Here is a 9,810-nt window from a genome sequence, read left to right as displayed (position 1 = left end):
CACACATGCTCCCATGCTCACATTCATTCGTGCACACATCCTCATGCATAGATCCACATGCAGACACCCGCATGCACAAGTTCTCATGCGCTCTTCATTTCATGCACACTTTATCTCATGCATACAATCTTTACTGAACTCATTTCAATAATTCACACATTCTCTCTTGCTGCACCATTGCCCCTAATATATATATATATATATATATATAATCTGCGGTGGAGGCCTTGTGCTCCGTGGTGGTAAGTACACCAGTGTGTGTGACTGTGAGCCCTGCTGGGCAGAGCACCACACTGTCATTAGGAGGAACGAGAAAGCTACTCTCAGGTCTCGAATGCTTTTTGGTCACGAACAGAGGCTGCCTATTGGACCGTTACTAACGAGCTCCTCGTTCTGCTCCGCCCGCGTGGGGCGTGACCTCTCTGCCTCTGCCCATTAGCGGAGGAGGAATGGAGGACAGAAAACCAACCTGGGTAGATATGAAAAGGTATTTAGAGAGAGAGGATGAATAGTGAATAGTCTGAGTTTGGTGTCTTGTTCGCTGCCGTATCGTTCATTTTCTTTCTGGTGTAATGCACAAAGTAATTAGGGCTGTGAATATTTACAGCAGGCAACAGGAAAATAAATGAATAATACAATATATAAGTAATACAATATATATCCTTTTCTTATTATGATGCTAATTTGCTATATACCTAGTGGATAAATGTATGCAAATTGTACATTTGCATACATTTGTAATATGTAAAATGTGTCTGCACATAATAATTGCCCGTTGACTTGGTAATTCACACCGCTGTATCTGATCATGATTAAGTCAGGCCTCTCATTTCTGATCGAGGCATCTCATTGGTTTAAAATATGATGACAATGCCACACCCCTTTCCAACTGTCACCGACAGATCTGCAGTAGATTTCGTCTCCCACATGGTCAAGGTAACCAAACCCCTGTGAAAGGATTAGAAATCAATAGCACATTACTATGGCTCAGATTACATTTGTGGTCAGTGCTTGTACAAATCAATACAAATCATATGTCAGCAGTGACCACCCGACTCAATCATCCCCACTGTATGTTTGTGAGGAGTAATATAGGACATTATGTATTTAGTTGAACTCAAGGTTAACCTCAATGTACAGCAGGTCTCTGCTAAGACACGATGTTCTTCGGTTCTATGTTCCAGACGGTCTGGATATTTTACGACACAACCTCATGTTCAAGTTCCCCTTTTAGGTTCCAACGTCTCACTGCTGTAGGTTTATTCAAATGTTTATTCAAATACGACTTCTGAAACATTTTTCTTCTTTTTAACTACACTGCTGTTGGCAGACCAGGTTTTACAGTTGCCAATCGCCATGCCAGAATAGAGCTAGCATTAAAACATTATTTACAGTCCACAGAGAGAGTACAGGCCTGTCCATCGTGTCCACAGGATTACCTTGTGTTTAGCTGGGACAGACCTCACCTTTCAATTAACAATGTATGCCCACTCATTACTCTGATTACTATTTGATTTTCCATTTCTTTAGCAATAAAGTGACACCAGTTATGTTAACAATGTATACATTACTTTCCAATTTAAACTACAGAACAATATTTGATCACTATTTTAGATAATAAAAGCCACCCAATATTCTATACATGCATTTAAAATGCATTTAAATGTAGAAGGAGACAGATAGGAAGGATAGATGGGAGAATGGATAGAAGAAAGGAAAGAAATGATGGATGGCTGTACGAATAAGCAGATGGATGATGGAAAGACTGTCAGATGGTAAAGGTTAGAGGAAGCCATGGTCTTCAGCCCGCTTACATTGCAGAAATTCCCCATCTGCATACTTGCACTTTATTTGATGAGATGGCTCCGTCCACTTCTGCTGACATCATCAACACTTACCTGGAGATGCTTCAGGTATCTCAGCCTTCTCGGGTTGAGTCGAGGAGGTCATCGACGCGTTTCCCATCTGGGATCAATGAAGTGCCATCTTATCTAACTGGCCAATCTTTAACACTTCTTCTGTAATTCATATATATAGATAGATATCTATCTATAGATAGATAGATATAGATGTATATACTGTCCTTTTATGCATTAGCTCTGTTCGATTTTATCTTATTACCTTCAGGGTGAACCTCGTGTGCTTTTGGCCATCGATAAAGTGATTATGTGGACTGTTCAATTGAAATGCATTTATTGTTATTAGAATTTGTTTATATTTTATAACTTTTCTGCATCTATTTCAAAGTGAACCTCCATTAGTGTGGCATCTTGTTTTGAATAAAACTATACTTTGCATCGAGCAATCTGCACAGGTTCATCTCACCACCCAACTTCAATATTTTATTGTACATAGGCATAGCTTCGAAATTCACATCGAATGCATCCTTATGATGAAATCGGGTGCTTCGGACCGTACTGCACGACATCACATTCATCCACTTTATTGACAGAAGTGCTCATGAAAATACAGAAACCAATAGAGCAAGCAATGTTCTCACAGCCCCGACAGCACAAACCAGCCACAGAACAATAACTCCACTTTTCATATTCACCCAAGGAAGGCCGACACAGAATGACACTGGAATCAATAAGTGCCTTGCTGCTTAACAACTACAGCACGCCATTCATATCGAGTTTAGTGGCACGCTGAGAGAATATTTACAGATATGGATCTTTCGTCAGCGTCGGCTGAGCTGGCCACTATGTGCAACACATATCCAACATGTCTAAATGATGTGTCTCTCTTTCTGTGTTCACACAGGCTGGTCTATTCACCTTAAATGGGGATTGGGCAAATCTACAACACAGCCCAGCTTCTGTGATGTGTGTTTGCATGAATCCACACCACACGGCACACAATACTTGCACGTTTGCACTTTTCATTTCAAAACCACTGTACTGTACACTGTCAATGGATGCATGGAATCTGTGCCAAGGCGTTTCGACAAAACACTGATGTGTTTTATGTGAAACACCCTTGTGTCGTTGAGGATATTAAACCATGTGCTTTGTGTTGAGGTGTGTTGCAACGTGATAAGAAACCCCCTTCATAATTTGATGGTCATTTATGGTTTGAAGGGGAACGTTTTTGACTCCCAGCCGAAGTGGGTTCTGGGTTCAATCCCCCAATTTCTGCTGCCTACCTGTAGGCCCACTTAAACAAGACATCCTTCCTGCTCCATAACGACACGTGTCTGAATTCGCTGGAAGTCCCTTCAATTCAAAGTGTCTACTTCATGACCCCATAGTAAAACAGTAATCATCAAACACTGTACCTAAAACCAAATTCGACTTCCTTCCCTTTAGTTCATATTTTTCCTCCTGTCTCTGCGGCCTGATGCATCTTGTCCACTTTGACCCTAGAGGGCTTCACTCAGTCTGCACCGACACAGACATCTTGTTCAGGACCCCAGAGACCTTGTGCTTTCAAAGCGCTGTCCACCTGAATGGCGTGATGAAAGAGCAACATGGAGACACGGGTCATCCAGCTCCGAAGGCCACACGCCTGCCGCGCCCTCGACAGCCTCGGCGTCTTTGTCTCGTCGCTGTTCTCCTTAGACAAGCACTCACCACGCAACACACTACAGATGCCGTTTAAACAAACAGGCAGCTGCACTGTTGGCGCTTCTCTGTATGGCCGCCCCTGTTATTTTCTTTTCTTTCGGTTTCTAGTCCATCTTCTCTAAATCCCGCCGGGCGCCCCCCCCCCCCCCCCCCCCCCTCTCAGGCGTCGGTGTAGGCGCCCTTCCCGTACACACACGTGTCGGGGGGCTGGTAAACCACCTGGGGGTCGGCCAGCAGCAGCTCGTCGGTGACGGTCAGCTCCTCCAGTTCGGTGGTGAAGTGGTCCGTGGTGCTCTCCACCACCGAGGTGTCCCTGACCGCGCTGTAGGTCAGCGCCACGCTGTACGCCGCCGGCTTGGCCGCGCCCGGCCGGCCGCAGCGGCAGATCTTGCGGAAGGCGGCGCGGAACTTCTGCGACATGGCGTTGTAGATGAGGGGGTTGACGGCGCTGTTGAGGTAGATGCAGCAGCGGCAGAACAGCAGGAACCAGCTGTCCAGGTAGGACTCCTCCAGGAAAGAGTTGACCACCACCAGCGTGCGGTACGGCATCCACAGGGTGGCGAACAGGATGACCACCACCGCCAGCATCTTGGTCACCTGATGGAGAAGATTTAAGAATAAAATGGATTTTTATCATTTGTAATAGATTATCTGTTATCTGCCAGATTCTCAATCAGCCAATAATCGATCATAAAGTATGTTTTTTGCACAATTGTATGGTTATATTGAAATGCAAGAGGGCGTGATGTGGACTATCATCGGCTGTTTTTCAGCGCGTAACGCACCTGTTTGCGCGAGGTCGCGGTGGAGTTGGAGTGGCGGGAGTTTTTGGCGCTCGCGTTGCCGTGCCCGTTCTTGCACTTCTCCTTCACCGAGGAGGGCAGCGGGTTCATGAAGAGGATCCTCGCGATCAGTCCGTACAAAATGGCGGAAAGCATCAACGGTAACACGAAAAATATCCCGAAGTCAAAAAAGTAGATGGGCATGTAAAACTGCCGCGGAACTTTGTAGCCGCAGGTGACAATGGTGACGTTGTCGTACACAAGTTCTTGGATGTCCGACAGATAAAACCACATGACGCAGTAGAGCGAAGTGAAAACCCAAACCGACAAAATTATCTTCTTAGCCCGAGATAAAGTGCACAGAAACTGGGCTTTGATGGGATGGCAGATCGCGATGTACCGCTCGATGGTGAACGCGGTGATGGAGCAGGACGACGCGTTGATGCCCAAATACTGGAAATAGGTGATGCACAGGCATCCGTAGTGTCCGAACACCCAGCAACCGCACACGCTCTCCGTGATGCTGGGCAGCCCGGCCGCCGTCAGCACCATCAGGTCCGCCACGGCCAGGCTTACCAGGTAGCAGTTGGTCGGCGTCCGCATGTGTTTGGTGGTGAGCACCACCAGGACCACCATCACGTTGCCGACCACCCCTAGGACGCAGATGACGAAGAACAGCAGGCTGCTGATCACCTTGTACTCGATGCCCATGTCGACCCACACCCCCAGCGTGGCGTTCAGCTCCTGCGCGTTAAGGGTAAAGTTCTCCATAGCGGTGGAAGGATCGACGGACGCGTTTTCAGGGGAGAATACTGTAGCGGCGAGGTCGGGCATCGGGACCGAACCCGTTGCGCTTGAACTTTACGCACGGCGAAAATGGGCAAAACTACCGGACGCCATGAAAGTTGATGCACAACAAAAGCAGCATTTCCTTACGTTGTCACAATAAACACTCAATTAAATCGAAAGATGTTTTCAAATATATGTTTAAAAGGTGGTTCTGTTGTTCAGATATGTGCGTAAAGGAGTTGCGCTCTGACTGGATCCTTTCCAGAGAGTGAGCGGACGCGCGCCTACTCTGTCGGAGGAGTCTGGCCGTGAGGGATCGGCTGGATGCTCCTTTTAAGCCCCCCTTTTTTTAGTCTTTCTTTTTTTCTTTTACGCATGCGAGCTTACGCGACTGTGGCCAATAGATTCGTGTAATATACCCTTTTACAGTAGCGAAGCTACCTAACCATCTATCAATCCAGCTTTGGTTATTCCAAGCTTTTTTGTATGGTTATATGATATAAACGGTTAATGTAGATATTGGTGCGGAATGTTATATAAAATGAATATGTTTGACTGGGCACCCTAATGGATGAATAAATCGCATTCCTTTTTTGATTTGGAACCGAATAACTAGGAAGCAAAACAGTAGGATATAAAGAGTAGGCAAGAGCATTAGACAATGGTATTTCATTTCTATCGGCTATTCTATCTGAGGCACTAGACGAGGGGGGTCGAGGCTGCATGCAGCATGATTTAGATGACAAACAAACACAGTGGACTCCAAGAAAAGCGACTGAAACAGATAGACGCTTCTTGGGAATATATTAAATGGGTTCTAGGTGCTTTGGCAATGTGATGGCCCATTACTAGAGTCGTGCCTGGCTCATTCATTAGGCTCCAGTATGATGTTGCTAATGCACGACTCTCTGTTGGGAAAGTCAATATTCCATTATGTAAATACAGTCGAGAAGAGGAATTGATAGGTTGCATCAAAAGACATGAAGGCACAATAAAAACTACAGCTTTTATCTGCACTTAATCGAATCACAAGCAACATGTGTGTCGATTAAACTAAATTAAACTAAAATTTTTCTTTTACTTTAAGTTACTTCAACTACAGGCTAGTCCACTTACAAAGCAGAAGTGTGGTAGTTGCCTCAGGGTTGTATCATTTACTTTAAATGTACGTTCCAACCTGAATGATAATGTGGTCATATATAACAGTCTTAAAAATGTGATGAAATATTTGTCGAACTTTTGAAAACATGTTATATTCTACCAAAATACTATCAATAGGACGGAATTTCGGTCATTCCAGCTTTGAATCCCATAGTACTACAGCCGTGTTGACCTGCCTCAGTGCGTTCCTCTGTGGCCCTGTGCGAGTTATCGTGCTTGTTGTTACACTACCAAGTGTGGAGGTGGACTCTCTCCCCCTCACCAACTGCGCACAGCTCCCAAGGAACCACGAATAGTGGCGATCATCAGGGCCAATCCTCGCTTTTATTTATGTTCGCCAAACTCTTGGCACGGACACGCTGTCAACAGTACGTAGGCAACCGCACAACAGGTGGACGGCGACCGAGGAGGATCATTACATAACATGCGGGCCACGACGCCCCCTCGCCTTTCGCCCGTTTTTTCTCCATTCGGAGATAAAGCTGGAAGTGTGTTCTGTCTTACCAGCTTTAAGGTTGAGCACACTGGGGGGTTCCCCGTTACGGGTTACATTTCAACAGTCAATAAAAAAAACAAAACAACATGTCCCGTTATTGTGGTAGCGTAATTAATCTAGAGGTGGTGATGAATTTGATTTCCCTGGTTTAGGCTATGCCAACGACAAATTTGTGCTTGTAGCAAAGATCAACGGCCACGGCAACTTCTTCCGTGTTGTAGTCTACCTGGGAAATGCGCATCCTCAATGAGGGTCATTCGGTGTTCTCTGCAGGTACCGGCAGCACAACCCACCACGGAGAGTAGATTACAAAGACGTTTGCCGCCACCTTGCGGTCAAACCACGCTACTACCAAATAAATGTGCAACGCGGATCACGGGCAACTGCATTTCAGTTTGAAGGAAAGCCTTCTCCAGTTAAATATGAGACCAGAGTAGCCTACATGTTCATTAGGTCATCTACACTTCTTAATGTTTTTATGTAAAACACCAAGCCAACGCCATAAATATCTTTAACAAAGAAAGCATTGAACTAGTATTACTAGACTCCAAAGCAGCCCCTGGATGCTGGCAGCCATAAAATAAAGCAGCGTGCAATGTTCTGTAATATATGTTTTATGTGTCAAAAATATAAATCCCCAGGGTTCAATGGTACTTCCCTCCACATTTGACTTACTGTTATGTCTCACTCTGCCACTGAAAACATAAAACACCATTATGATCTCAAACAGCTGCCACTGCCTTACAATATAACTAGTAACAGCCCTATATGCCTGTTGCAGACAACACAAACATATTTGTTGTCTAGCCTATGTAAATAATATTAAATGCAGACTCACGCCATTATGAAGCGGCATGACGGCATGGTCGTTTATAACGTCATCGTTCACGTCTCCCTCAAACCTGTGTTGTAATTTATCTACGTCACGGCAGCTCGTTTGGAATATAGAACGAATCGTCCCGTGTCGGCCACGCTCGCTCCCATATAACTAAGCGGCGTCTTAAGGGTTTCACGCACACGCACGGATTGGAGAGGGCAGTCACAAGAAAAACCAATGTGCTCAAGGTCGGTGATTAATAAGTGACCTGACCTGGTGGCGTCCACTCTACTAAATCAATACAGTAGGCCTATAAAAAAAAAGGAGCCAAACATGATGGAAATGTGTACCCCTTCTTACATACCCTGAAATAGTGAGCAAATTCAGGTAATATCCCCATCCTTTTTGGGCAAGAACATGTGAAAAGCATGGCTGGTGATGAACTACTGAGCGGGCTACAGTCCAGGCTCACAGTCGTGGTTATTGTTTGAGCACCAATAAGTGGGCCATTGGCACAGTGGGAATGAGAGAGAGAGAGAGAGAGAGAGAGAGAGAGAGAGAGAGAGAGAGAGAGAGAGAGAGAGAGAGAGAGAGAGAGAGAGAGAGAGCTTGACTCATTCCATCTTAGTGTATGTATATCTCGAGGCAGCTGTGTAGCTCTGAGCTGCCATATAGGATAAACAGCCTCAGCCAGGCAAACACATTTCAGAAAGCACATACCCAGAAAGTCATGCTCACACACACACACACACACACACACACACACGCACACACACACACACATGCACACACAGGCACTGCGTACACAAGTATGCTTAATAACATTCTGCAGGTATACAGCCACATTCTTGTGGGTACACACACACACACACACACACACAAATAAGCTTACCAACATTCTTGTAGGTACACACAAACAAACGATCGTAGCAACATTCTTGCAGATACTCACACACAGAAGCAGGCATGCACACACATACACACAAAGATGCTTACCAACATTCTTGTGGGTACACACAAACACACACTATCTTATCCACATTCTTGCAGATACACACACAAATACACATACACACACACAAACACACACACACACACATACACAGGGGCAGGCATACACACACACATACACACACAAATAGGCTTACCAACATTTTTGCGGGTACACACACACAAAAAAAACAAGCCTACCCGCAGTCCACACACACACACACACACACACACACACACACACACACACACACACACACACACACACACACAGTGCGGAAGCTGCCTAACCCAGCTGTATCCTTAATGTTAAGCCTCAGCAGGGAGTCCAGAGCACCCGGGCTTACACAGCATCACCGTGGTTTGTGTATCAGGCTCACTGCCTCTCTGCTCCGCTGGCTGAGCAGCATGGACCCCAACAACTAGCTGCCATCTTGGCTTTAAACCCTAGCTGGGGGAGATGAACTGAATATCGAATTCTGCATTAAGTTCTCTTCACCTAGGTCGCATTAAGAGCCAAGACGACCCCCAGGCCATGACGCTCTAACCACCTTTCCTCTGGAAGAACTTTTACAAGCTGCAGGGAGTGGTAGAATATATTAACGCATAAATATTCCAAGGTCATGGACTGTGGAAGCACCGGATCCTGTTGAGACCTTGAAATGGGATGAGCAGAGTTAGTGTCGGATTCAAGTCTTTAATAGTTCTTGATTTCTAGAGTTTTGACAGATTTTACTACAAACAGATGGGGCTCTGTGGCCATGGTTGGTGAGCAGAGATACCATATTTGAGAGTTTAAATATTTTTTTCACAAAAGCCCTTAGATTATGGATGAATATGATGAATTCTAAGTGTTTCTAGTTGCACGCAGTATTCAGTATGGAAAGTGTTACTCTGTGGCTGTATTGTATATTTTCTTCCCATGAATGGTCTCCATTCATTTGTTCACGACCTTTCTCATGTATTGACTATTCTCCTCCACTCCCAGCAGACCATTCCTTTGTTCAAATATGCTCTTTAGAGACATTTCTTAGCGTTAGCCACTGTAAGTGTCTGGACCTGCCTTGAGAAAATGTACCTACTGCTTTCACTTCCATCTCGAGATGCTGAAATTCTTCATCCCTGCAAATGCACAGCAGAGCGTGAATATAAGCCCAAAGCCCCATAGGCGTACGCACCACCACCAGTGAGCAAGAGCATTGAAGCTAA

The 9,810-nt window shown here is 45.3% G+C and overlaps 1 protein-coding gene across 1 annotated transcript; it reads right to left on the bottom strand.

Annotated features, from left to right (window-relative positions):
• Positions 1 to 3,725: 3,725 nt before the first annotated feature.
• trhrb (thyrotropin-releasing hormone receptor b) lies at positions 3,726 to 5,272 on the bottom strand (the record flags this gene model as incomplete). The annotated part of the gene is made up of 2 exons (XM_079748809.1): positions 4,352 to 5,272; positions 3,726 to 4,163 (listed from the first exon to the last, which is right to left on the bottom strand). Exons 1-2 carry the CDS (start codon positions 5,180 to 5,182, stop codon positions 3,726 to 3,728), a joined length of 1,269 nt encoding a protein of 422 aa, XP_079604935.1. The 5' UTR covers positions 5,183 to 5,272.
• Positions 5,273 to 9,810: the final 4,538 nt, after the last annotated feature.

The sequence above is a fragment of the Pollachius pollachius genome (genome assembly GCF_949987615.1).
Source record: "Pollachius pollachius genome assembly, chromosome: 13".
NCBI lineage: Eukaryota > Metazoa > Chordata > Actinopteri > Gadiformes > Gadidae > Pollachius > Pollachius pollachius.
This window is presented reverse-complemented; position numbering and strand designations above follow the sequence as displayed.